This window comes from Phallusia mammillata, chromosome 3 (assembly GCF_965637545.1).
Source record: "Phallusia mammillata chromosome 3, kaPhaMamm4.hap1.1, whole genome shotgun sequence".
Classification (NCBI taxonomy): Eukaryota; Metazoa; Chordata; class Ascidiacea; order Phlebobranchia; family Ascidiidae; genus Phallusia; species Phallusia mammillata.
The window spans coordinates 13,843,644-13,869,167 of NC_137254.1; the positions used below are offsets into that span (position 1 = coordinate 13,843,644).

Below are 25,524 nucleotides of genomic sequence, written 5' to 3' on the forward strand. Positions count from 1 at the left end.
AAAAAATCCATTGTTACGTCAGAGGTTCCACTCATGTTTTATAATCTCTTTGATCACTATTACTTGAACGTCATCAATGCAATCCTGTGTTTTAATTTCAAGCGACGCATGTTTGAACAAAGCGCTAATATTCCATATCGCAATTACCGCAGATAACTCAATCTTCGCATTAGATTGTTTGATCATATTAGTTGGCAAAGGTATATTTAATAGAACATCCAGCAGCTGTATGATGCGGCGTTTCCGCTTCACTGAGACGTAACAATCAGTCGAACCTACAAATGCCTCCCACAGGTGTTGTTATGTTTTGATTTAAACGTTTCAAGCATCTAACAGCGTGTAAACTCGTGGTTGTATTGTGCTTGCTGTTATAGGAAAAAGCAAGTCTCAGGCGTAGATGTGCAGTCTGTTATGAGGATATTTCGTCAAAGGAAAATTTATTAAGTTGATGTAAATGGCCATTTTACGATATAAAGCGAGAGTCACATGTTGCAGTTAGAATAGGTTTGCGATAACTTTCTGTTGTTGACACTTTTGTGTTGCATTTAGTGACAACAACGAAAACGACGCTGGCAGTTATGGAAATTGCATGTATGCTAAAACAATTCGGGCATGTATCAGGAAGGGTCAAGGGATTTGTACATTAGTCGTTTCTATCGGGGCTGTTGTGTGCCTACAGGTTGCGTCTTTATTACATGCTGCAGTTTTATTGCCGTTGTCTATATATCTGGCAACCCTGTGTTTACCGACTGAGCGTCACAGGAAGTATGACGTCATCTAGAACAATGGTAACACAGCATTACAATAACCGCATGTCCATGTTATACTTGTTTGTATTAAAGCAACGCGTTCAAAAGAAGCATACACGCAAGTCGTAACCATCTTAAGAATCTAAAAGCTTGTGTAAAAAGTGTTTGATTTTACTAATTTGATTTGGACGCTCTTTCTTAAAAAAGTGAAAACAAGTGGCTTTCAGGCGTTATTCATCGTAAAACGCAAAACAAACGAAAATGTTACAATTTAGATTTTGCATTTTCTTGTCCTAAGTTAAACTTTATTAGTCCGGTGGATGCAAACCTGATGATGTCATACCATTTAGGAGTTTCTCGTAGTGATGATGGTTTACAAGCATGGGAAGATCCCTATTCAGAAGTGGGAGTCCCATCTGCAAAACCTATTCCTGTTCAGGGTTATGTGAATTACAATTTTGAGGTAGGAAAAACATACCCATATCTTGCTAATTTTGTTCATTGAAATCTATCCAACTTTCGCTAATGTAAAAACATTGATGTGGAGCTTGCATTACTAAGTTGCTTAGTTTAACTTAAACCACACACACTTTATAGGTGGGGAGAAAAGGAAAGGCCCAGGTCAGTTCGGGGGCTGGGTACAACATTTTACCACTAGCAAGGATGGCAAAATCCTGTATGCATGTGACCTTTGGAACAAACGCGTACAGGTTATTGACCTGTTAAAGCGAAAACCAATGTGAGTAGCTTTAAAACACTGAAGATTACGATAGTTACGAACTCTAATTCCACAGTTGTTAATTGTTGGTGTAAAGAGGAAATGATTTAACCACAAGTTATAATCTCGATCTCGCATTCTCGCTTTGCAGAAGTTCCGACTACTATGGAAGGATTTAACTTCCAAGCGCAAGGTGTCCAAGTGTTTAGGGACGGGAACTTATGTATTAATTGCGTTGGTTTTGATGGGACTTCGAGGATTGGGATTTTCTCTCCCGAAGGCCGAAAAATAAGCAGTTTCGGACCGGGTGTGATCGGCTCAACATCTTGTATCGCTGTAGACAATATGGACCGAATCATTGCTATTGACAGGTAAGTTTCAAATAAGCATTAAGTATGTACATTCGCTGAAAATTTTTCTTAGTTTTCTTTAACTTTAGTTGTTAATGGTAACAGGCCAGTGAATAGAAGAAATATAAACTCAGCTCATCTATAAGTCTGAATAACGAATATAAGAATGATTTGTAAAGAATGTTGAACTTATAACGTAACATTATTGCAGTTGTGGGAAGATAAGGTTGAACATTTGACTTTTCTGTCATGCAGACGCAAGATGCGGATCTCTACGTGTTCAAAAGATGGCAGACTTTTGGAAAGTTTTAATCCGGGCATCAAGGACGACCTCCTGCGAATTTGCTGCAACAGCAAAGGCCACGTTGTGGTGCCAAACCACCTTGAAAACCAGGTGGTGGTTTTTGACCCTTATGGGAACCCCATACATCTGATCCGCCCACTAAGCGGTTGTGGGTACGAGATGAAGTACCCGGCCGGCGTCACGTGCGATTGTCATGACAACGTGTTTGTTTGTGATGTGGGAAATCACCGAGTTTTGCAGTTCAACTCTGATTGTGAGTTCAGGGCAGCGACATTAACCAAGCGTGACCACAAGCTATGGCGACCTCATGACGTCACTGCGACAAATTTGGGCGATTTAATTGTCAGCGAAGTTTCCGAAACTTTCGTAAAAATTTTCAATTTTTCGCCAAAAGTGTATTAGAATTTGCTTTCTGTAAAATCTCATTTTTGCTTTTGTTTGTTGTTGAACGAACTTATTTGAATTGTGTTGGTATGTTACCAGTTTAGTATGTATATATCGCTACGGAAATTACAAACCGAAACATTTAATTAAGACGTAAACATCACCTAAAATCCCACAGTTGACTTCATGAAGGTAAAAGCGGTTAAATAATTCCTCTTCCTCATTTTTCTGTTATTATGTAACACCTTAAACAGAGTCGGGAGATCTACTTAGAAGTAAGTAAACAAATGTTACAAGTGTCATAATAAAGCTATACTGAGTTGACACCTCAAAAGAATCCACATGGGTATAAACAGCATATGGCCACAATCAAAGCAAACTATCATCGTCTAACAGAGTTTAAAATGTATTTCTTCATATGCTTTCGACACTAAGTGTGGTCAGAAACGGTCAACTGAATTGCTTCCGATTGTATAACTGCTACACAAACGCGATATATTGCGTGACTGAAGACCGAGTTCATGAAATCCGTATGCTATTTATAACATGGTTGAAAATATTAATGCTTTTCATACTTACAGTCATACTAAAGCGTAAGGTTTTACATCGTTGTCGTATTGGTATTTTAAACCACGTTAAGAATAATTGTAGGAGTTTTGAATTTCAAGTTTGGTGAAGTTAAAATATTTTTTGGCAAAAAATGACCACAAAGCCTGCACTTACTACGGCCACTTTTACAATAAAAGCACAGTTTTATTCCAAAGAACATACTGTATGAGGGTATTGTATGAAACAACTAACGTGTAGTGAAAAATATAACCTGCGTTGGAAAACAGACCAGTTAACCACTAGACGTGCCGTGGAAATTTACTCAAGATACCTCGGTTCATTTGACGGCCGCTGCTTCACATTACGTGCTCTGGTTTCCAACAGGGAATTCAATTGCTTCCTGTCTGACAAGAACGCCTGCGTTCGCCGCACAACCATACACTTATTCTGTGTGGAAAGGCAAGGAAAGGTTGAAAAGGCAAGGAAAGGTTGAAAAGGCAAGGAAAGGTTGGACAGGCAAGGAAAGGCCGTACACATTACGTGCTCTGGTTTCCAACAGGGAATTCAATTGCTTCCTGTCTGACAAGAACGCCTGCGTTCGCCGCACAACCATACACTTATTCTGTGTGGAAAGGCAAGGAAAGGTTGGATGTAAGTTGCATGAAATTTAGACTTACGATACGACTTTTGCAAATGCATACGCAACGATATGCGAAGTACCACTTGAATACCCGATGGAGCAGTTATTTTGGAAGTGACTTAGTTGGTCTACGACAAGAATTAAATTTAAATTTCGTCAGAGCCGCTCCATGTATGTCGTAGGCAGTGTGAAACGTATGTGAAACAGTTATGGTTTTACATGAAGATTGGTGTTGATTATATTTCGCAACCTATATTATTATGAAGATTAGAAAACATATAAAAAAATTCCAGTTTTAAAATTTTTACGTAATGATTTCTATTTTCTACCCTGTCATACTTTTCGTGGCATACTTAAGTTGCAGCGCGCATTACGGTTTTCTTTGTTTAACATCGCTGAATACAAATTTGTTTCTTATCTGCAAACTATGAACATTTGGCCCGAATTTTTCAAACCTATAAATGTATTTCACTAGAGATCTTGTTGTAATTTTGCAAAAAAAAGCTGGCAGGTAACTCATGCCCTGCCGTAGTGCAGAATGATTTTTTCACATTTATACGAAAGAATTGGGACGCCCATACACACTTCATATTTTTCATGCAACGTAGTTCGGCGTTTTTTTTAACCGGTGTGTCTTGATAGATTAACATGTCTGTCGCAAAATTATTGTTATGAAGAATGCACCCACTACTGAATATTTCAAGGCTTAATGACAAACACATGGACCTCATTTTATTTATTTAATTGTTACCAAAATTACCGACACCCATCACACCACATTTAAAAATATTTGTAAACTTTTTAGCAAGTGAAGTGTAATGTAAAAAATGGCTTTTTACAGCGGAGCTAATGTAGTAAGCCGCAATAAATACTAAATAAAGTTGTGGTAACAATTGTCCTGTTGGCCATTTACGCAGTTGCTGGTTTTCAACTGCCTTCTTTCGTGTATGTCTTGAAATTAACAATGGATAAGCTTTTAACTGCCATGTCATTATCTATTGCTTTGCGGCAAAGCGCGATAAGTCTTATCGATTTCCTTGAACTATTGTCTCGGATTTTTGTATGCAAGAGAAAAAATGGTGATAACTTGTGAGCTTAAAACGCTTTTTGGTCAAATTTGTCATTGCTTTAACAGAAACACATACGAAATTCCTTGCATTTTGTGCAGAATTCTACAGTTTCAGCTTCTTTAAGAACATTTGTGGGTTTAAAGTCGTTTACTGCTGGAAAATGTCACTTCAGGAAAATCTGGAACGCCCGTTTTCGTGTGAAATTTGTGAGAAACGATTCAAGCGAAAGGAACATCTAAAACTTCACATTCGCACGCATACTTTTGAACAACCGTACGAATGTGACTTATGTGGGAAAAGGTTTAGCCAGTCAAGCGCCATGAAAAGTCACAAGCGATCTATGCATAATCAAGGACAGGAGTTTGTCTGTAGTTTCTGTCAAAAGGTTTTTAAATGGAAATCCAGTTACGAACAGCATTTAAATGGCCACACAGGAGAAAAACCGTACAGATGCAAGTTTTGTGACAAGCAATTTGCACGAGCAGGAACTTGTAAACTTCACGAAAAAAATCACGAAGGTTTGTTTTAAATGCTTTTTGGTTTACAAATTTATATTTTTATAGGTCGAGTAAAATATCTTTTGAATTGGACTGCATAAACTTCTTTTTATATTATTAACACAATAACCCTTATTTACTAATAGCAGATTTACAGTTTGTAAAGGAAACGATATCGAAACAAACAACTTATAATACTATCACTATGGTACCATTGCTTCTGCTCTAAATCATAATACAACCACGATATTTTTACAGATACGCTTCACAAATGCATCGAGTGCGAAGACCAGTTTGACAGCAAGTCTAACCTAGTCAAGCATTTTAAGTCACAACATCCCGGGCTCTCCATGCAACAGCGCCACCAGTGCTCAGAATGCACTTTCTCTTCGGACCTCAAACACAATTTGATCGCTCATATGAGAGTCCACAATGACGAAAAACCTTTCCGATGTGACGTTTGTGAGAAAACTTTCCGCAGAGAGCATCATCTTCAAAGTCACATGGTAATGCACACTAGAAATAAACAGTTCAATTGCGGCGTCTGCACAAAGACTTTTGCTACAAAATCACAAGCAACGGCCCACGAGAAAAAAATTCATTGTAAGAAAAAGCCTTACCAATGCAGAGTTTGTAAAGAGAGTTTCGGATATAGTCAAACTTTGCACAACCATATGTTGCTCCATAACGGCGAGTTGCCATTCACTTGTAAGTATTGTGAGAAGAAATTTCGTCAGCGCGGAAACATGTTGCGTCACATGAAAATTCACACATCAGCGCAACGTCATCAATGCGCTGAATGTCCACTTAGCTTTTCACGAATAGAAAAGTTTCAAGAACACATGAAGACAGAACATGGAGAAAGAAAGCGTATAAAATTTCACTGTCATAAATGTACAAAGAACTTCATTTCTGCGTCTTGCCTCAATACGCACAAGTGCAAAAGCATTGAAATTGTTGCAGCGGTGGAGTAATTAAGTCCGGATTTTCTTTAACAGGTGATTTGGTTACGTAATGTGTGTGTTTATGCACAGAATTTGGTACTGTTGGAAACTGAGAAAATAACTACAAAAAAGTCTTTGGTCCTGTTCTGTGTGTAGCTTTTGTCAATTGTGCCTATACTACCTGGTCTCGCTTGAAAACATGTAACATTGTTTTGTAATAAATCCCTTTGATTGCCACGTGCCTACTTATGTTAATGTTGCTTTGTAATTACGGTTTAGCAGCAAGATACAACATTTCCAATCAGTCTTACCTTGTCGCTAATTTTGTAAAGATAAAGTTCTTATCTCAGTGATCCACGTAATCCAATATGATAAAATTCACCGAGCACTGCACTGAACTACGCCATAAAACACGGGGAGTGCTAGCAGTGCCGGATTAACCACTAGGCAAAGTAGGCACGTGCCTACAGGGCAGTCAAAAATCCAGGCCGCTTTAAAATCAGTAGAATGATTTGCAAAACTGATAATTGTAATTTTTTAGTTGGCAATCCTGATTTTCGGGCCACTTATAAATTGTGCCTACGGGCCAGCAGACCCTTAATCAAGCACTGAGTGCTAGAGGAAGTTCGGAGAAGGCTCAATTTTTTTCAAAAGTAATGTAATGCAAATAAAAACATATAAGGTCCGCAACTGTTGTTAAATCATCGGTCATTTACGCTTTTCCTTACTATTGAAGCATTTCAATTGTGGTGTTAATTAGATACGCAGCCAGGAAGGGATTGAATACCGCGCACAAGCAGTAACTGACGCAATGTATCATAAACGAAACATTCCAACACTCTTGGTTTTATATACCATCGGAAACTGGTAATTAAAAATTGGTTCACCTACTTAGTATTTCAGTCTACCAGCAATCTAAAAAAGGGGTCTGTAAAAAGGGGCATTTTGAATACGCGAAGGCACATTTTCAATTTTTTCGCAATGTTTTATTTGTCACGCATTGAGATTAAAATAAATGCGTAAACGAACGTAATAACTGCGCGACCGGGTCAGTGAAAGCCAAACATTGGCCATCGAGTCACTTGACCGATTACTCCTGACTTAAGAATAAAAAATGGGAAAGGGACGAAGGGTAATAAATAGACATGCGGAGTGTCGTTGAAGCGGCAAACAAAATGAAAATTACATTAACAACATGCAATATAGAACATAGATAGTACCAAGAACATAGCAATTGTTTCAGAGTACGAAACCCGAAGTGTCATACAACGGTGTAAAACAAAATGCACGAGTCGCTTTTTTCGGAACAATCTCGTGTATAAGCCCCTTTTTACATAGAAGGCAGGGTTGCATACAGTAAAAGCATAGATTCCATGAACCACAAAATACACATTGGTATGTACAAGAAAAGTGGCGACTAGTACGCCAGCTGAAACATACCAATCCTTTTGTTTGCGAAGTTTTGATTGTGGTAGACACATTTTCGCTGTGACTGCAATTACCTCTTTTTTGTTGAAAGATTTTATGACATATTAATTTTATCTCGTTTACCTCATTGGAAGCCGTCTCAACACCGCTTGTTGAAAATCGCCATGTTTTTAACAAACATGCTCGTAATGCATTTTCAATGTAAAAAAAACGATTGGTAATCCTTTAAAGTACGTCAATTTCCACACACTACCGAAATTGTTTTGCAAGTGTTCCTAGCTTTTTGTAAACACCTGCAAATTAATCTGGACATTTAAAGTTTTCGTTTTTGAGCAAATGTACAATACCTTGTTTGTAACATGAAAATGCATGTTTTGGAAATACCAATACATAAAAAAGTGGAAACAGAAACGTTTTAACACTGCAAACGACATCACAGTGCACAAATCTACATGTTAATTTGTATCGTGACTTGGATGAAAGAATTTACAATCTTTTTCATCGGGTTTCATACATAGAAAACAAATATGGCCAGAAACTTCAAGTTGAATAATGTAACAGCTGCATATTGTGATATACGCGTAAAAATCAGTTTATACGCCAACCTAATTATTTGTTTAAGAAACAAACTTTTAATTTTAGTATTTCTAGTGACCTTTTAATTGGCTGTGATTCTCTAGAAAAGAAAACAAACTACATTAATAGTATTTCTACTGCGCATTTGAAATTGTTCTAGGTAATTCCTGAACAACCGTAGTTAACAGTACCAGAATCTTCACTAAATTAAACCGCACACCTTTAAAATTAAACCGCACACTCAGAAACTACTTACGCATTGCAATTGTGACAGTTAAGCTTTTTTTCAACAGGTTAGTAGACACATTTACATATTTAAAAACTAAACCGACGATTTAACCAAGTAGTTACATTGTCCAAACGAAGATAAAAAAGGTTACCCCTTCCGAGTGGGAAAAATCCTTGCAGCTATACACACCATTTGCCAGTACTCTGAACCCATTGCATTGCAATCTATTCTGTACTTTATATAATGTTTAACAAGCATCAAATTCACAGACTTAGTTTTACACAAGTAATTTTATTTTGTATACTTGATTAAAGTAAATGAAATTTTCCTTAGATTGCTTACATTTTACATTAAAAGTAATACACCAACTATACTAGTAACTTATTAGAATTGGGAACCTTCTTTATACCAGCACAAGTGCAAAGGTTGTATAATTTGTACCAGACTCCAACGATACATAAAAGCTGCTCAACTGATTACACAGAAAAAAAAAGACAATTTCTTGACATAATTATACATGAAGTACACTTTTTCTTGTATAATTATTCGCAACGTTAATAACGCGTCGTCTATGTACGTCGTTTGCAGTACATATTAGGGTTGAACATAATCTTCAACACTACCTGTACTATAAATATAATTTATTAAAAGAAAATTGAAATAACAATCAACGAAAAAACATGTTGAAAAAACCACATTATTTGTCTGGACATAGAATTCTAAAAACATAGAAGGACCACTGGGCTTCGTCACGCTTGAGTAAGACTGAGACGATCAGAAAATGTGTCAACAGCGGCAGGCGACAAATAGGCTACTGTACCTGCTTTTTGCAGTGATGTCGGTTTATTTTATAACATTTTTTACCTTGTTAGCAGGAGCTTTACCTTAAAAAGTATGTCGGGCAGTGAAATTACCGAAAAGTTGCTTTTGGAACTGTTTGACGTTCCAGATCGACTCGACACAACTCCTGTCAGTGTCATGCAGTCCACATGCGAAAATACCCTGATTTTGTAAAGCGTCAAAATCTCCTGCAGGGTATAAAGTTTTTACAAAATGGCTAGGTATGCATGCCAAATGCAACCAAGCAAGCATAAATTATTGAAGAGTAACCAAAGTATTGTTGTGACGCTCATATTTTATTTTTAAAATTGTCACAAATGGAAGCAGCAAAACAACTGTTACACGTTGTTAACGAAATTGTGCGTCATCCGGAAAAAGAAGCCATGGCTCAATCATTACCACTTACAAAAACTGAAAGCGAAATTTTAGCCTACGTAGGTGGTTACACAGTACATAAAGCAGAAAAGCAATTTCCACACCTTATTCAACATTTGTACGATGCCAATGATGCAAATTCATCATTTCTTTGCATGCTTGAAAGAAAAAACGGATGTTTAAAAAGACCATCAGACTATTTTACATTCTTCACGGACTATTTGTATTTAAATTTTAGCAAGGAATGCAACAAGAAACTTAGCACTATTAATTTTGATTCTGTGATTGTTTATGTATTTTCTGATTCCCACTTTTTAAGGTTTACAGAAACTTTAAGTGACATGGCCAAATGTGACTATGAGCAAAGAGAAACAATTGTTACCTATATTGTCAAGCTGTTTATAAGGGTACTCGGTCACAGTTTTAGCAGAAAACAGTTCGAAAACATTTTTAGAAAAGTAAACAAACAATCTGGGTTGCGAGCAAATTTGGCCACTACATCAAAATAACAAGGGTTGCAATAGCTGTAAATTATTTATTTTTCTTTCGGAGTGGTTCATCACACAATTCTGTCCAGGCATTCTTTTTTCATAATGTAGTGTTTTCCTCTTTCATTTTTTATTATTATTTTGCGTTGGGTTATGTGCTGCACCCCAGATGACACCCGAAATATATCAGGGTTTCTGGCTCGATGTCCAAGTTGTCTCTAAATAAAATTACAAATTGTGTAACCGGTTGTTATTTATGCAAACAGCAACAAATAAGCTTACAATGTTTCCAAAAAATGCCTCCAACACATCTTGTGAAAAAGTGTGAAGGCACACATATTCGAAATTTTCTACAAGCCTCTTTGCAAGAAAAGTCAGATTTCTTGTTGTAAATACTAATCCGTCCAGTGTTGGACGGGCCATAATTATTTTCGTTTCACCCTTGTGGTGTTTTTCTATATCACTCTACATCAGGGGTCTCAAACACGCGGGCCGCATGCGGCCCTCCAAGGGTTTTTGTGCGGCCCGCGAAGTAATTTTGAGAAGTTTTGTGTTTTACTTAAGCGGAACATCCCATAAGACCGGTGAATTTACATGGCTCAATCATTCTCTACTGGTGGTATATGCAGCGTTTGATTGAGCGAGATCATGTTTAAAATCAGCAATTGCGATTGTTGCGTCATATTTTATACATTGTTGCGTCTTTGTAGGCCATTGTTTCCACACAAAACAATATAGCACAGTTGACTCTTTCACTTTGCTACACTGTATATCTGTTTGTTATTTATTACAATTATGTTTTTTAATGTAGTTAGTGACATTAATGAACATTTCACTTTTTGATCACGCAATGTCTTTTCTTGTCATGTTACACCGTAACAAATGTGTCGATAGTGCGGCCCCCGACTTACTTAAAAGTTTGTTTTTGCCCCCCAAACCAGTTTGAGTTTGAGACCCCTGCTCTACATAAATAAAACATTGAGGTGATGAACTGATGACACCAATGGGAATAACATCACAGGGACTAAGAGTTAACATAATCTTCATGCAGAATGTTTGGTAATTATTATATTGTTTTGTTAATGTTGTCTGAGTACTAAATAAATGAAAAGACCTTCCAAGCAATAATCTCTTCAATAAACGCATTTTGTAGCCATAACAATCGAGAGTCTTTTGGATTGCGAATTGGACACTTGACGCCACAATTTACTGTGTCGAACCACCTACAAGTGCAAACAAGCCTATTGTAAATAACCTCTGTATATAATAAAATGGTTCCAAATGTTTTATTGGTTTAACAAGTTAGTACAGTAGTGTACTTACTTAGCAAAAAGAAAGATGTAATCAGCAGTTCCAGATGTGTTGGAGTTAGCAAGCAAACACTGTCCTACTCTCCAACTTAATATATGACGAGCCAAGTTTACCTTCATCTGTATGATAAACTGCTTTTTAAATGATCCATTTTTCCATGTAAAAATAGGATGAACTTTTGTGTTTGTAACTTCTTCTTGTACTCCACTACAGGGAGTCAGATTGGAAATTTCATCTACATATTGTTTGTAGAAAAGCAGTTGGTCATAATAAGGGTTGGGTAACGAGTCCTATCAGTCGAGTCTCAAGTCAAGTCAGTAGGGATTCGAGTCTCAAGTCGAGTCAGAAGGGGTTCGAGTCTCAAGTCGAGTCAAGGCAAGTCACAAAAAGGTTTGGATAGTTAATCTATTTGAATGGTTCATCGCGCCTCATCAATGTCCCTTTCTTATAGTCGGGTCAACTTTAATAAAACCTGTTAATTGACACTTATTAAACAGTAACGAAAAGAACGTCAACCAGTTCAAAGGCGTTTTTGAAAACCGAAAATTCATATTTTACCGCATGCGCTGGAGCGTTTGTTTGGCCTCGGCATGTACTGCATTCGATTACCTTAAAACCCAAGCAATAAGTACAACGCTTAATGCCAGAGTAAGAAAGTTTGTGCATGTAGCAGCGACTTCGTTACTTTAAAATTAAGCAGAAATAACATCACATCGCACAGTAAATTGCTTTTGTTGTTTGGTTGAAGCCAATTGAACAAGATATTAATTACAAGCAATTTCCGTTTTTGTTGGTGAAATAACGAGTCCAAGTCAAGTCGAGTCTTTTCATAACCGAGACTCGAGTCAAGTCGAGTCTTTTGAAAAGGTCGACTCGTCAGAGGTACTGATCCCAAATCAACTTTCCACCCATCTACAGACAACTCTGCCATTTTTACATTTAATGCAAAAACAACCCTAACAGTGTGAAAATGAATTCTGATTTGTACTTTTTTGGGGTAAAAACTTGCTTAAATTTGTAGCTTAAATGAAGAACTAGTTGTGCCTCTACATGTAATTCTGACACCAAGTTGTTTCCTTTCTCATAAAATATCCATTTTTCTGAAAATGAATCTGCATTATTAACTACTTTTACTGACATGGCACCTAGCAGACTAACAGCTGGCCTCTCTAACCTTTCAAAAACTCAGGTAGTTGTTTAAAAGACTTCTGTAAGTCAATAATATTCTTGTGTCTTTTTTTGGGCTCTTCTGCAACTCTTGCCACTGATGGCTTTCTAGGGGGATGGGTAAATCTGGACTTTTTGGGTAAATGTAAACATGGTTTAGGACGCTGGCAAAGAGTCTTGAATTTGCCATGAACAACAATATCTGATGGCATAAAGTGCAACTCACAAATTGCTGCCCTGTGAAGAAAAATACTGACATTGACTGATATTACGATTTTTTTGCATATTCATGGCAATTTACGTTTCTTTTTGTAGCATTTCTTTTATGCAATCACCAGAGGCTGAATCTCTCATGGACAACACAAACCTTGTGGCTGCTCTCTATGGGCTTTTGGCAAGACCCGGTTATCGGACAGCAAAAATTGAAACTTTGCGTTCGTTCTTAATTTTAGAATTTCTGACGCCTGAAATACAGCCAGGCACACAGCAATGACTAGGTGCCATGGTTTATATTTTCACTTTTCGAACGACGAAACAGACAACAGGTACCGAAGTTACGAGAAAACTCGCGGTATCGTGTCAGTCTTACTCATGCGGAACGAGACGCAAGAACAATGAGTGGTCCTTCTATGTTTTTAGAATTCTATGGTCATAGCGCATATATGATGTCTGTGGATTTTGATAGCGATGGGCCATCGCCCATTGAAAAAGCATTGGAATGATAGAGATTGGCTACGTGTAGGATTTCATTTTTGTTTTCGTACTTTCAATTTCGTTATTTTTAATTTTATTTTTCGTTTTTAATTTCGCTATTTTAAATTTTATTGTCTATTTTTTTATTAAAAGTGATTGATAACAATGGGCCACCATACAGGTGCATTCAAAACACACTTGACACAGAAAAGCACTTTTATGCCATGTGCTTATCAAAATTTTATTCTTTTCCAAATATTTACATAGTCACTGGCTCATTATAAAAAAAGAGTATTACGTATTTAAAATTCAACTGAGTATCGTGACTTATACGTCAACGCGTTCAAAAAAACTTCTTTGTAAGTGTGGCCGTAAACGCGATGACCTAATCAAGTGCATGTCAATAAATATTAGTTACAAATTTTGCGTACAAACAAATTGATAAAAATAGTTTTGTGTCTTAGCTAGAGTACCTGAAAAGCGCACAATGTTGTATAAGTAACCATGCTACACTACTTTAACCTTAAACTTTGCAACCAATGTTTTCAGCATTAGAACACAACTACTTTTTGAAGAACATCTCTCTTTATTCATTTTTGCTTTAGTGGGGTCACCCATATACCCCACTGCATCTAAAACCTCATACCCGTGATGTTGATATTTCTTTCAATTGATCATCACTGACTGCATCCATTAGCCATCTGTTAACGAATAAAAGAAAATAGTTTACATTCTAATCATTATACTGTACTATTTTTTTTACAACAATTGCAGCTAAAAGTTAGTTGTATAAACTGGTGCACCAATTTCCAAGTTGATAAGCTGACAGTTTGCATGCTCGTAAAAATAACTTGTTTAAACTAGGACTGAAAATAAAAATCTTTATCAAACATAGTACAGCACCAGAAATGTAACTGAATGTACAATCTGCAATGCACATGTTGTTCTAGGGGACTTAATTTAAAAAAAGGGGGACCCTTCAGATATATTAGTGGACCAAACCTCATTCGTTTTGCCGTCAGACGATTGGGACAAAATTTACGGTTCTGTAAAGGGTCGTTATATTCGCAATAAAAATTGGACAGATATTTTTAGAAACATACTAAAAAAGTCAAACAGTTTTTGTTGTTTTGTTTTCAAAACCCACCACTGGAACAAACATAAAACCGACCAATGCGTTTTCATTGCTTTGGCAATTACAAGTTTGAATTTTGCACCCGCAAATTCGAGATTGCTATGTTTGACAACATAACAAAAGAGTTCTGCGTGAAGTATAGTCTAGAGGTGAAGCACTGTAAAAACGATTTTGTAAGTTGCAAACTAAAAGGAGAGCGTAGAGAGGGAATGAAACAAACGCTGCAGAACAAAAAAGCGCGACACGATGCTCCGAGTGCAGAATTATTAGGGAGGGCAGGCAACAAGCGACAACAAATGATCAATGAAATGGGAGAGTGTCAAAGAAGAGTGAGGATTGAGAAAAAAGATAACCAAGTGGCAAGTGAAGATAATTTACAAGGCAACCACTGTTAGAAACAACTGTAAAGAGATAGATTCAACGTACGCTACTATTGTTTAAAATGAAGTGAGGTAATAAAATAAACACACATTTTTGGTCAAAACGTAAATAGGCCTAGGAAAATTCAGAAACTGGAAATACCCTCGACAAGCCAGGGTAACAAATCTCCCCAGACGTTTGAATTATGTTTGAACCCGCCACATTTTGGAAGAGATATTCAGCGCCAAATTCACCATTTCTGTGGTGCATCTGTAAATGGTTATGGATTTGTTACTTACCTTCGACAGGAAGACGAGAATCATTGTGTACATTTATCTTTTTTGTGTGGAAAATCCAAGGTCACTCCACCAAAAAGTGAAAGCATTCCCAGATTGGAACTTGTTGCAGCTGTTCTTGCTGTTAAAGCTGACAAGTGGTTACGAGAACGCTTGGACCACCCTGATTATAAGTCTACATTTTGGACTGACTCCAGTGCTGTTCTCTTTAGCATTTCAAATGAGAAAAAGCGGTTTTCTACATTTGTGGCAAATCGTTTATCAAAAATACATCAGCAGACTACCACATCCCAATGGAGGCATGTAGGAACCAAGCAGAATCCTGCTGATGGAGCTTCAAGAGGAATTACAGTGAATAAGCTGCTCGGATCAAGTTTATGGCTCAATGGTGCGAGATTTTTAGAGAAGCATAAAAGTTCTTGGCCAAGCAACCCTGCCCTTGAAGAATATGTGCCAGATGAATTTAAGCCAATTGAAGTAAAAAAGTCAATAGCAACTTGCTGTTTTACAATCAATCCTGTTAACACTTTAGTAAACAGGTTTTCATCGTTGTTTACAGGCAGAGCTGGAATTGGTGAAGTATGTCCAAAGGTAGTCTTAAAGGCCGAGCTGGGATTAGAAGCACCAATCTTACAGTTGCAATGCAGTTGTACAATCCACTGATTCATCTAGAGCAGGGACATCTGCGTCACAGTCAAAGTTGTTTCCCAAAGAAAACCTAGGATGAAATTAGCTGCACATAAAAAACACAGTTTTTTTTTACCACAAGCAGTTGTTGTGGTTTCAACAAATAGCAAAGACTCTTGAAAATACCCCACTCCACGGATTTAGTAAAAGGCGAAAGATTTGCTCATGTTGAAGTGAGAAACTTGACTTCTTCTACAAACATTAATTTACAACTACTCTATTGACACCACACCCGTGGCGCCCCTAAATACTGCTTTGTCGAGTAGAGAACCACTGCACTACCAATTAAACCCTGGTAGTTGTCGAGCTGGGAATAACTTACCAACCAGCGGTTGTACGAATCACTGAGTCATCTAGATTGTCGGGATAACAAAAGAAAAATCAATCTTGTATTTTATAAAAAACCTTTCGTTGTTATTTTAGTAATCACAACCAACTGCACAACAGCCGGTGTTTCGGCGAGGTATGTTCTAAAATATATTTCGTTGTCCGTTTGGTAATTACGAATAATTTTTATAGCATTTTGCATAAAATTGGACAATGTGCAAATGGTTTGTCTTTCTGATTTCTATTTTTATTCCACTTTTGTTTGTTTCCTCAGCCTGCCTGGTGGTTACGTCCGATCTCTGCTCCCTGGAGCCGGCGAACAGCTTGAAATGATTGGTGACGATTCGACACCACTCGATAATTGCTTTGCAGTGAAGGACAACCAGACTGACGAGTATAACATGAATTTCCCAGTAGGAATTGGACAATGCTCAGCAAACATTACGGTAAGATTGTCAATGTTGCTAAAAGTGGGTTGTAATTCCTAATCACTGCCAGTTATTGGTCATATTGAGTCCGCCAATGAATGCCTATCTACACATTTTTGTATATTTCCAGGAGAGCAGCACCGAAATTGTGGTAACCTACAAAGTCTCGCTTGGTTTCGCTGCTGGCTCGTCGCCACAAATTATAACTCGCAATGGGGAATCGGCAGTCGTGGTGTTTCAGTGCGCTTACAATCGTTTAGGAATAGCGACAATGGATCAACCGTTGGTGGCAATGATCAGGTTTGAGATTTGTACATCTCTTTTTTATCGCATTTATGTCATTTTTAATGGGCTGTGGAACTATTATAACCTACTGACATATAAAAAGGAGTGCTCACTTATCGTATGTGAGCATAATGTGTTATACTTTACGAAAACGGTTACGTTGTTTCTGTTTGCAGAATAAAAATATTTTACTGCTTACCATACTGACAAATATTAACCAGTTAAATCCTCTTGTGCAGCCACGTTGAGGTGGATTTAGGCAAAACAACGTCATCATTCACCATTGAAATGGCTCGTTACACATCGGACAGTTTTACTACAATTGAAACTGAACAAATGATAACAATTGGATCCCCTGTTTACATTGGTATCAACATCGATGTGGAGGCTGACACCAACTTGGTTTTGCAGGTATAATGTCACATAAACACACTAAAAATACCCTGGGATGAAAACCACCAACCCTTTTTCATTACTTTAAATGGTTAGGGAATAGACTGTATTCTGGTGGACGCTGAGAATGAAACTGAAACTGTTTATCCTGTTGTCATCGGAGGGTGAGCGCTTGTAATTCAGTGACAAAAGTTCCACTTCAACTCAATTATTTTTCACAGATGTGTCGCGCCTGATCCTCTTGATGTGGATGGGAATGTCATCTACAATGTGACCGACTCTCGCAAGTTTGGTTTCTCTTTTTTGGGATTCAGCTGGTTTGGTGTCCAGGACTCGGACCAGGAGATATGGCTTAGGTGCAGAATGAATATCTGCAAAAAAACGGAAGACAACGACTGCAAAATGGTATGAGAGTTTTTCGGATCTCTTTCAAATAAGATGATTGTCAACCTGCGTATTTCCATGATATTTTATTAACATTGCTGCACAGACTAATGGCAACTTACCAAGAATCATATTCTTCTATTAACGTTTTGCTGCGTATGTTGTTACCCGCCACCTGTAAATCGTTTATCTCACATTTAAACTTGATTTCATCAGAACTGTCCTTCTGGACCGATACCTGATAATCCAGTCGAAAGATCAATCGCAGTTGATACTGATGATGCATCTAAGAAAATCTCTCTAGGACCCTTTATCCTTGCACCAGAACTTGATAATGATAACCAACTTGTTTGCAATAGGGTAAACTTGTATTTTTTCTTGACGTATAAAATAGACTGGGTCTTATGCTTTATTTACCTTTTTTTGCGTTTAATAACGCATCTATTTCCGGCTTAAGGATCGTTTTTAGTGCAATTGTGTCGCCAAATATGTTTTCTTTCGCCAAGCGAAACAAACTCGACTCTGATGTGAATTGCTTTGTAGGGGGAATTGGGATGCTCTCACATGTGTGGCATCGACACGACTGGTGCAGCTTACTGCTATTGTTCTCAAGGATATTTGCTGACGAAAGATGGAAAAACTTGCCTTGGTAAGACACAATTAAAAGTCTGCTTATAATTTGTTTCAAAAGTTAGGTTTTGCTGAAAACACAATTCCATGGGTGCGTTGAAATTTAATCCAATCTATGAGTCATTGTAAACTGTCATTTGAAGTTTTTACTCTTAACCTATTTGTTAGAGGTCAATCGATGCATTCATTTACTGATGGAGGTCTCTCTCAACTCGATTCTTTGCCTGATGATGTTGATGATTCTCATTCTGACTGTTGTCATGGTGATGAAGAAGAAAGATGTAAAGAAGATTGTGATTTAGAAGAAAGATGAAAAGGAACGAAGAGTGGAAGAATGAAAATATGATGATAAACCAAAAGACTTGAAAAACAAACTTATCATTATAGCTTATATTTACACAGAATGCATTTAATTTTCGTGCGGTTGTTTTAATACAAAAATAACCCACTTAAATTGACTTGTTTGTAACAGTTGTTTGTGAGAGTGATTCAAGGTTACACTTACCTCAACTAGTAAACAAATTTGAAACAAGCTACATGGTATAGTCCTAATTATGTGCATATTGAAAAATGTTCTGCTTGTTTTCATTGTCTCGATTTCATTGGAAACAGAAATTAGTTCCTGGAGTTTTTTTTTGTCATTTACCTTGAGAGATAAAGCATTGCAACGAGTGAAGCATTTTCAAAAAATATTCATGTCAAAAATGCAAATTTTTTTCGACAGATGCAAACAAAAATGCTTCATGGTAAAGTTTATTGCTATTGTTGTGGATATAAAACAACTCACTGAACAAGATCAGTGTTTTTTCATGGCAATTTTGCTATAAACTGAAAATGTGAACTGGTGGTCTCTAGCCTTAAACAAGTTGAGAATCACTGAATTATGGCGTATGTACAAATACATAAGGCTTCTGTTCCAGTAATGGAACTGAGTGTGCTTTATAAAAGTCGCTAACTATTTGAAGCAGGCAAAATCCCGGAAAATAGGAATGTCTCCCGACAAATAATGTGGTTTTATTCAACATGTTTTTTCGTTGATTGTTATTTCAATTTTCTTTTAATAAATTATATTCATTGTACAGGTAGTGTTGAAGATTATGTTCAACCCTAATATGTACTGCAAACGACGTAGATAGACGACGCGCTATTAACGTTGCGAATAATTATACAAGAAAAAGTGTACTTTATGTATACTTATGTCAAGAAATTGTCTTTTTTTCTGCGTAATCCGTTGAGCAGCTTTTATGTATTGTTGGAGTCTGGTACAAATTATACAACCTTTGCACTTGTGCTGGTATATATCAAGGTCCCCAATTCTAATAAGTTACTAGTATAGTTGGTGTATTACTTTCAATGTAAAATGTAAGCATATCTAAGTATCTAAGAAAAATTTCATGTACTTTAATCAAGTATACATGAAAATGAAATTATTGTGTAAAACTAAGTCTGTGAATTTGATGCTTGTTAAACATTATAATTACGTACAGAATATATTGCAATGCAATGGGTTCAGATCAGAGTACTGGCAAATGGTGAGTATAGCTGCAAGGATTTTTCCCACTCCGAAGGGGTAACCTTTTTTATCTTCGTCTGGACAATGTAACTACTTGGTCAAATCGTCGGTTTAGTTTTTAAATATGTAAATGTGTCTACTAACGTGTTGAAAAAAAGCTTAACTGTCACAATTGCAATGCGGTCATAGTTTCTGAGTGCAATCTTAGAGGTAAATCTGGGATGAGAACCACCAACCTTGCTATCAAGGCGGTTGTACTAAGCACCGTGTCATCTTAAAGGATGAATTAAGACAAGAATCACGAACCGTTAATCACACATAGATTGCACAAACATCGCCACTTTGTGCACTGAGAAGGGTTTTCAACTGACGATCAAGCATGTTTATGAGGATTAAGACTCAACAATTGTATTTACGATCACAATACGGTTTCCTGTTTTGGCTTTCGTTGTTGGAGGATGTATTGGATCCAAGCCATGTACCAATTTGTATCTCCACAGTAAGGTGTGCGGTTTAATGTAGTGAAGATTCTGGTACTGTTAACTACGGTTGTTCAGGAATTACCTAGAACAATTTCAAATGCGCAGTAGAAATACAATTAATGTAGTTTGTTTGATTTTCTAGAGAATCACAGCCAATCAAAAAGGTTAGTTTGTTTCTTAAACAAATAATTAGGTTGGCGTATAAACTGATTTTTAAGCGTATTTCACAATAGAGCACTAATACTAGAGGCGACACTCCTAAACATCAGCAGATCGGTCACGCTTGGATGACCCGGGTAAGATCGCCGATTTCCAGCAATGCACACTGCAGTTTTAAAGCGAAAAGTTGTTAGTAGTGATCTTGAAAGGGCACTTGTATGTCCTTGATTGTCGTAAAACTAACTTGTCAGGGTGATTTATGTCTGTTATGTGTATTATAACACCACGAGCTGGAAAAAAATGATCATGAAGGCCAAGGCGCCTAACCTAACCTAACCTTGCGAGCCCTTCCGTTTACACTGCGATTATCGGTGCGTACCTAAGCGTACTAAGTAATATACTCGACGTCTTTTTTAGATCACAGCAACTGTCGAGGACCAGAAATCAGTACATAAATTTATTGTTACCTATTTTAGATCGAAAAAGCTTTGTTTCAATCTAAATTAAATCATACTTTGTTAGTAAACATGGTTTTGCATCTTGGTAATCATATGAGGATTATTCTGCGTGTTGTTGTATAGATTGGTGGCATGTTGATCTCATTTTCATCTTTCTATGACATGTAGTCCGCTGTGCTAGGGTAATTGTACATTTTAAATGCAATTAATTACAATATTTAAACACAATAAAACACAACACGGAGTCATAACCATGTAATAAATACTTATATTGAAGGCGAATAGCGTTCCAACATTTATTTTTGGCAAATGGACCAACTTTTTCAATTCAGAAACCCGTACACAGCGATAACACAAACCGTTTGCGCAGGTTCGAGCAGCTTAATACGCAGAAAAACGCTCGGCAGGCGATCGCTCGCTCATTTCTACGAGACTCGAGCTCCCGAAATCAGTCAAGCGCGAAACCAGACAGAAAAAATGAAACAAACAAACTTACGCAGGTTTGAGCGAGCGCGATACGCATAGTGTAAACGGGCCTTAAAGCTGGTGACAAGACATTGCCGGCATACAGGGTAGCCACTAAAATTGTAACATACTGAAGCGTGAGTTCCGCTTCTTTCAATATAGATGTACATAAAAATCACTTGGTAGTGACCTAATTATTGTATTTTCCAAGACAAAGTTTTGCAATTGGTAAATTCTGGTCCGAAATTTGTCCCAATTATGTCAAGGCTGTTGTTTTCACAGAAACCGTTTCTACTTCTGTAACCCTTGAAGAGGTATGTTGTGTTTTTTTCTTTTGTTTTGTATGCCAACTGAACCATGTGTAGCTTAGGGTTGCCATTCGTCCGGATTTTCCCTGACATGTCCGGGAATTTAGTGTTTAAATCTGCGTCAGGGAGAAATGGTAAAATGTACCTAAAAGTCCGGAATTCAAGAAACAATATTTGTATATATTATAAAATTAATGTACCAACGGAGAAAGTTTCTAGTAGATAGCTACAACCGCGTCTATACAATGAAACGATAAGAGGTAAACTGGCGGCGCGCAGGTTAGCGTACCTGTTACTGTTTGATGTGTGTGCGCGCGTAACAATACCTGTTTGTTACTAGATGTTTAACAATATGCGTTAAATACACAAATAAAAATCCGCGTCTCAAGAAAACACGGCATTCGAAGCTACATTAGAACGTGGAAGATTCCATTTAACTGTGTACCTAATATGCAGGGAACTGACTAACAACTAAACGTCATTTTTACAGTGGAACATTTTTACAGTGACATTTTTCTTCAAATTTAAAAAGCTTCTTGTGACTACCATCGTTTAATTTTTTTGGTTAAAAAAGAACTTAACTAAACAGAAGCGTGCGCACAAAGTTAATTGACAAGGATCAGATTATCGTATGTAACGTTTTCTCGTGTCGCTGTCCGTGTGACTTCCCAATATTTTTATTTATTCCGGAATAGAAGTGTTTGGATCGCAAAAAAATGATCAACCCAGCGGTCCTCAGATTGGGGTCCGCGGTCCTTTAGGGCATTTTGCGGGGACCTCAGAAGGTGGAAGTAATTCTATAACCATATTTGGCGTCAGTTTGTGCAACTGGAGAAGTTGAAATCAAAGTTCAAGTGAGAATCGACCGTCTCCATTGTTAAACAATAGGCTTTATTGCATGCAACTAACAAAATGTAATTGTTTGCGCACAATTGTAATGTGTTTTTTTTGTCCTGTCTGTGATGTCAGATTTGGATCATTGATATGCGCAATTTTGCATAACTAGCTAAAATCCTGCAACCAACTTTCGTTTTTTCTGAAATACACACTCAGACTTACGTCAACACATTTAGACTTAAAGTTTGAGAAAAACTGGGTTCATGCAACCGAGATAAATTTTTTCAGGGATTGTGTTTCATAAAATATGGCAACCCTAGTGTAGCTGTAAGTAAGTTTCTCAGCAAATATGATCCAAACACCTACCACAATTCTCTGAATTTTAGTACTTTTCTAAAATTGCCATACAAAAGTTTCCCTAATGAATTTTTTTATATGAGCTTCTTGTGATTTGAACTATGATGGCATAACTGGAGACAGGTGGTGGTGTCCACACTGTATTTACTTCCAAGACTCAAAAAGGAGACACATTTTTCTCTATGACATGCTAAAACTGTATGGTCTTTCAGAATCCTATTAAACCCAAGCAAATTACAAACGCAAGTCTAGTATAACATTACTGTACTAATATCTTCAAACAACTGACATTTGTTTGCAGGTACTAATGTTATGACATTTACAGTTAAGCTTTAAAGCTAATGGAATGAACAAAAATATGGAGTTCCAACCAAAGTTATTTACATAATAAACATAGTTTTTTTGTAGAGTGCACCAGAACAAACATATTATATTTCAAGTTGATTGATGACACTTGAACAAAATGTATGTAGTAAAGGTTTTCAAAGAAGGGAATTCAAACTGAACAAGAAGATAGAAAACAAATCATTTCGCTTTTGATATGGAGTACTTGTTATTTTGCTTGTATTCATTGCCACCAAAAATATACACCATTTGAGCACAAGTTTTTCTTCTTTTTTTAAGACAGTTTTATAAAGGTGTCCAATAAGTTTCAGACAAAATATCTTCATGCTGACTTTTCCAGTGACCTTTTTGTTGAATTGAAAAATTTATGAAACTTGATTGTCCAAATGTATCCTGAATAGCATTTTGGCAAAGAAGTATGATAAAATTTCCAGGTGGACAACTTGGCACAAACCATTTTCTCGTTTTCTTGACACAAAACGAATGGGTCCCCCATGCACATACGTGTTGCGAATTGGTCACAGTAAAAATGGTGGACAAATTGTTGCATTCCAAAAACTTCACCTGCATTTTGGCAAACAGGTTCATATTTTTTGTATATCAATTCTGGTTTGGGATTAAGTAAAAATTTATCTGTAGTTGATTAGATATATAGTCTGCTGACATCAGTACAAACGTCTGGCACATCTATCATTACATTTTTGCCATTTTTGCAGCCATAGATAAATTTTGTCCACGTCTTGAGGTGATACATCAGTTGTGGAAGCAATAGGATAAACTGGACATTCTGCACTGGTAGCCCTGGTCTCTTGGTCTATTTCGATGACAATCAGGTCAATTTCCTTCTCTAGGCATGTTCCTTCTTCTGTACTCATCTTAAGGTGTGTTTTATATCCAATAAAATAAGTAGCGGGGTGTTAGCTTTTTTATTTATTAGAACAAACTTTGAGAAAAGCTTAAAACGTCCTATGCAATTGCCAGCAAAAACAACTTAGAATGGTCACGTGGCAACGCTTCATCCAAGCGTGACCAATCTGCAGAGGTTGATCGAACAAAAAGGTGCTGTAATTCTTTACTTGTTTATTTTTTGCAAAACTAGAACTTTATGCCAAAGAATAAAGGTATTTATTACCTTATTGTTTTAAAAAATATATATTTTTGGCTAAACATGAAAAGTTTTGACTGATTTCACGCTTGAGTGAGCAACCAGTTACCTCTCTAGTATTAAGTGCTCTATGATTTCACTATATGCAGTTGTTACATTATTCAACTTGGCGTTTCTGGCCATATTTGTTTTCTATTTATGAAACCCGATGAAAAAGTTTGTAAATTCTTTCATCCAAGTCACGATACAAATTAACATGTAGATTTGTGCACTGAACGAAAACTTTAAATGTCAAGATTAATTTGCAGGTGTTTACAAAAAGCTAGGAACACTTGCAAAACAATTTCGGTACTGTGTGGAAATTGACGTACTTTAAAGGATTACCAATCGTTTTTTTTTACATTGAAAATGTATTACGAGCATGTTTGTTAAAAACATGGCGGTTTTCAACAAGCGGTGTTGAGGCGGCTTCCAATGAGTTAAACGAGATAAAATTAATACATGTCATAAAATGTTTCAACAAAAAAGAGGCAATTGCAGTCACAGCGAAAATGTGTCTACCACAATCAAAACTTCGCAAAAAAATACGCAAACAAAAGGATTAGTATGTTTCAGCTGGCGTACTAGTCGCCACTTTTCTTGTACATACCAATGTGTATTTTGTGGTTCATGTCATCTATGCTTTTACTGTATGCAACCCTGCCTTCTATGTAAAAAGGGGCTTATATACGAGATTGTTCCGAAAAAAGCGACTCGTGCATTTTGTTTTACTCCGTTGTATGACACTTCGGGTTTCGTACTCTGAAACAATTGCTATGTTCTTGGTACTATCTATGTTCTATATTGCATGTTGTGTTTCACCTTATTGCTTAATGTAGTTTTCATTTTGTTTGCTGCTTCAACGACACTCCGCATGTCTATTTATTACCCTTCGTCCCTTTCCCATCTTTTATCCTTAAGTCAGGAGTAATCGGTCAAGTGACTCGATGGCCAATGTTTGGCTTTCACTGACCCGGTCGCGCAGTTTTTACGTTCGTTTACGCATTTATTTAAATCTCAAAGCGTGACAAATAAAACATTGCGGAAAAATTGAAATTGTGCCTTCGCGTATTCAAAATGCCCCTTTTTTCAACGTCATGCTTTATGCAAATATATTGCCTTGTTTGTTTCTGCTTTGAAATATTTTTGGCCATGGAAAAAGTACGCAAACTTGCACGAATTTTTAGGCATTCTCCACTAAAAAACGATAAATTGCAAG

General features: G+C 36.9%; 2 protein-coding genes, 1 long non-coding RNA gene and 1 other non-coding gene across 4 annotated transcripts; 3 read left to right on the plus strand and 1 right to left on the minus strand.

Moving 5' to 3' along the window:
• Positions 1 to 1,632: 1,632 nt before the first annotated feature.
• On the plus strand, positions 1,633 to 2,523 carry LOC145219002 (uncharacterized). The gene is made up of 2 exons (XM_080086421.1): positions 1,633 to 1,838; positions 2,073 to 2,523. The coding sequence occupies exons 1-2, from the start codon at positions 1,633 to 1,635 to the stop codon at positions 2,521 to 2,523; spliced, it is 657 nt and encodes a 218-aa protein (XP_079942547.1).
• Positions 2,524 to 4,813: 2,290 nt separating this feature from the next.
• LOC145219007 (uncharacterized) lies at positions 4,814 to 6,447 on the plus strand. Its single transcript, XM_080086424.1, has 2 exons — positions 4,814 to 5,282; positions 5,520 to 6,447. The coding sequence occupies exons 1-2, from the start codon at positions 4,925 to 4,927 to the stop codon at positions 6,233 to 6,235; spliced, it is 1,074 nt and encodes a 357-aa protein (XP_079942550.1). The 5' UTR covers positions 4,814 to 4,924; the 3' UTR covers positions 6,236 to 6,447.
• A 9,417-nt stretch (positions 6,448 to 15,864) lies between these two features.
• LOC145221359 (U5 spliceosomal RNA) lies at positions 15,865 to 15,979 on the minus strand. Its single transcript, XR_013858840.1, has one exon. It is a non-coding gene; the product is annotated as a U5 spliceosomal RNA (small nuclear RNA).
• Positions 15,980 to 18,127: 2,148 nt separating this feature from the next.
• Positions 18,128 to 18,634, plus strand: LOC145219021 (uncharacterized). Its single transcript, XR_013857803.1, has 2 exons — positions 18,128 to 18,256; positions 18,406 to 18,634. It is a non-coding gene; the product is annotated as an uncharacterized LOC145219021 (long non-coding RNA).
• The last annotated feature ends 6,890 nt before the right edge of the window (positions 18,635 to 25,524 follow it).

Excerpts from the sequence above, each read along its gene's own strand:
- LOC145219002 (XM_080086421.1), top strand. The coding sequence starts at position 1,633 with ATGGAAGGATTTAACTTCCAAGCGCAAGGTGTCCAAGTGTTTAGGGAC. Across the intron at positions 1,839-2,072 it reads CGAATCATTGCTATTGACAG|ACGCAAGATGCGGATCTCTA; the intron begins GTAAGTTTCAAA and ends TCTGTCATGCAG.
- LOC145219007 (XM_080086424.1), top strand. The coding sequence starts at position 4,925 with ATGTCACTTCAGGAAAATCTGGAACGCCCGTTTTCGTGTGAAATTTGT. Across the intron at positions 5,283-5,519 it reads TCACGAAAAAAATCACGAAG|ATACGCTTCACAAATGCATC; the intron begins GTTTGTTTTAAA and ends ATATTTTTACAG.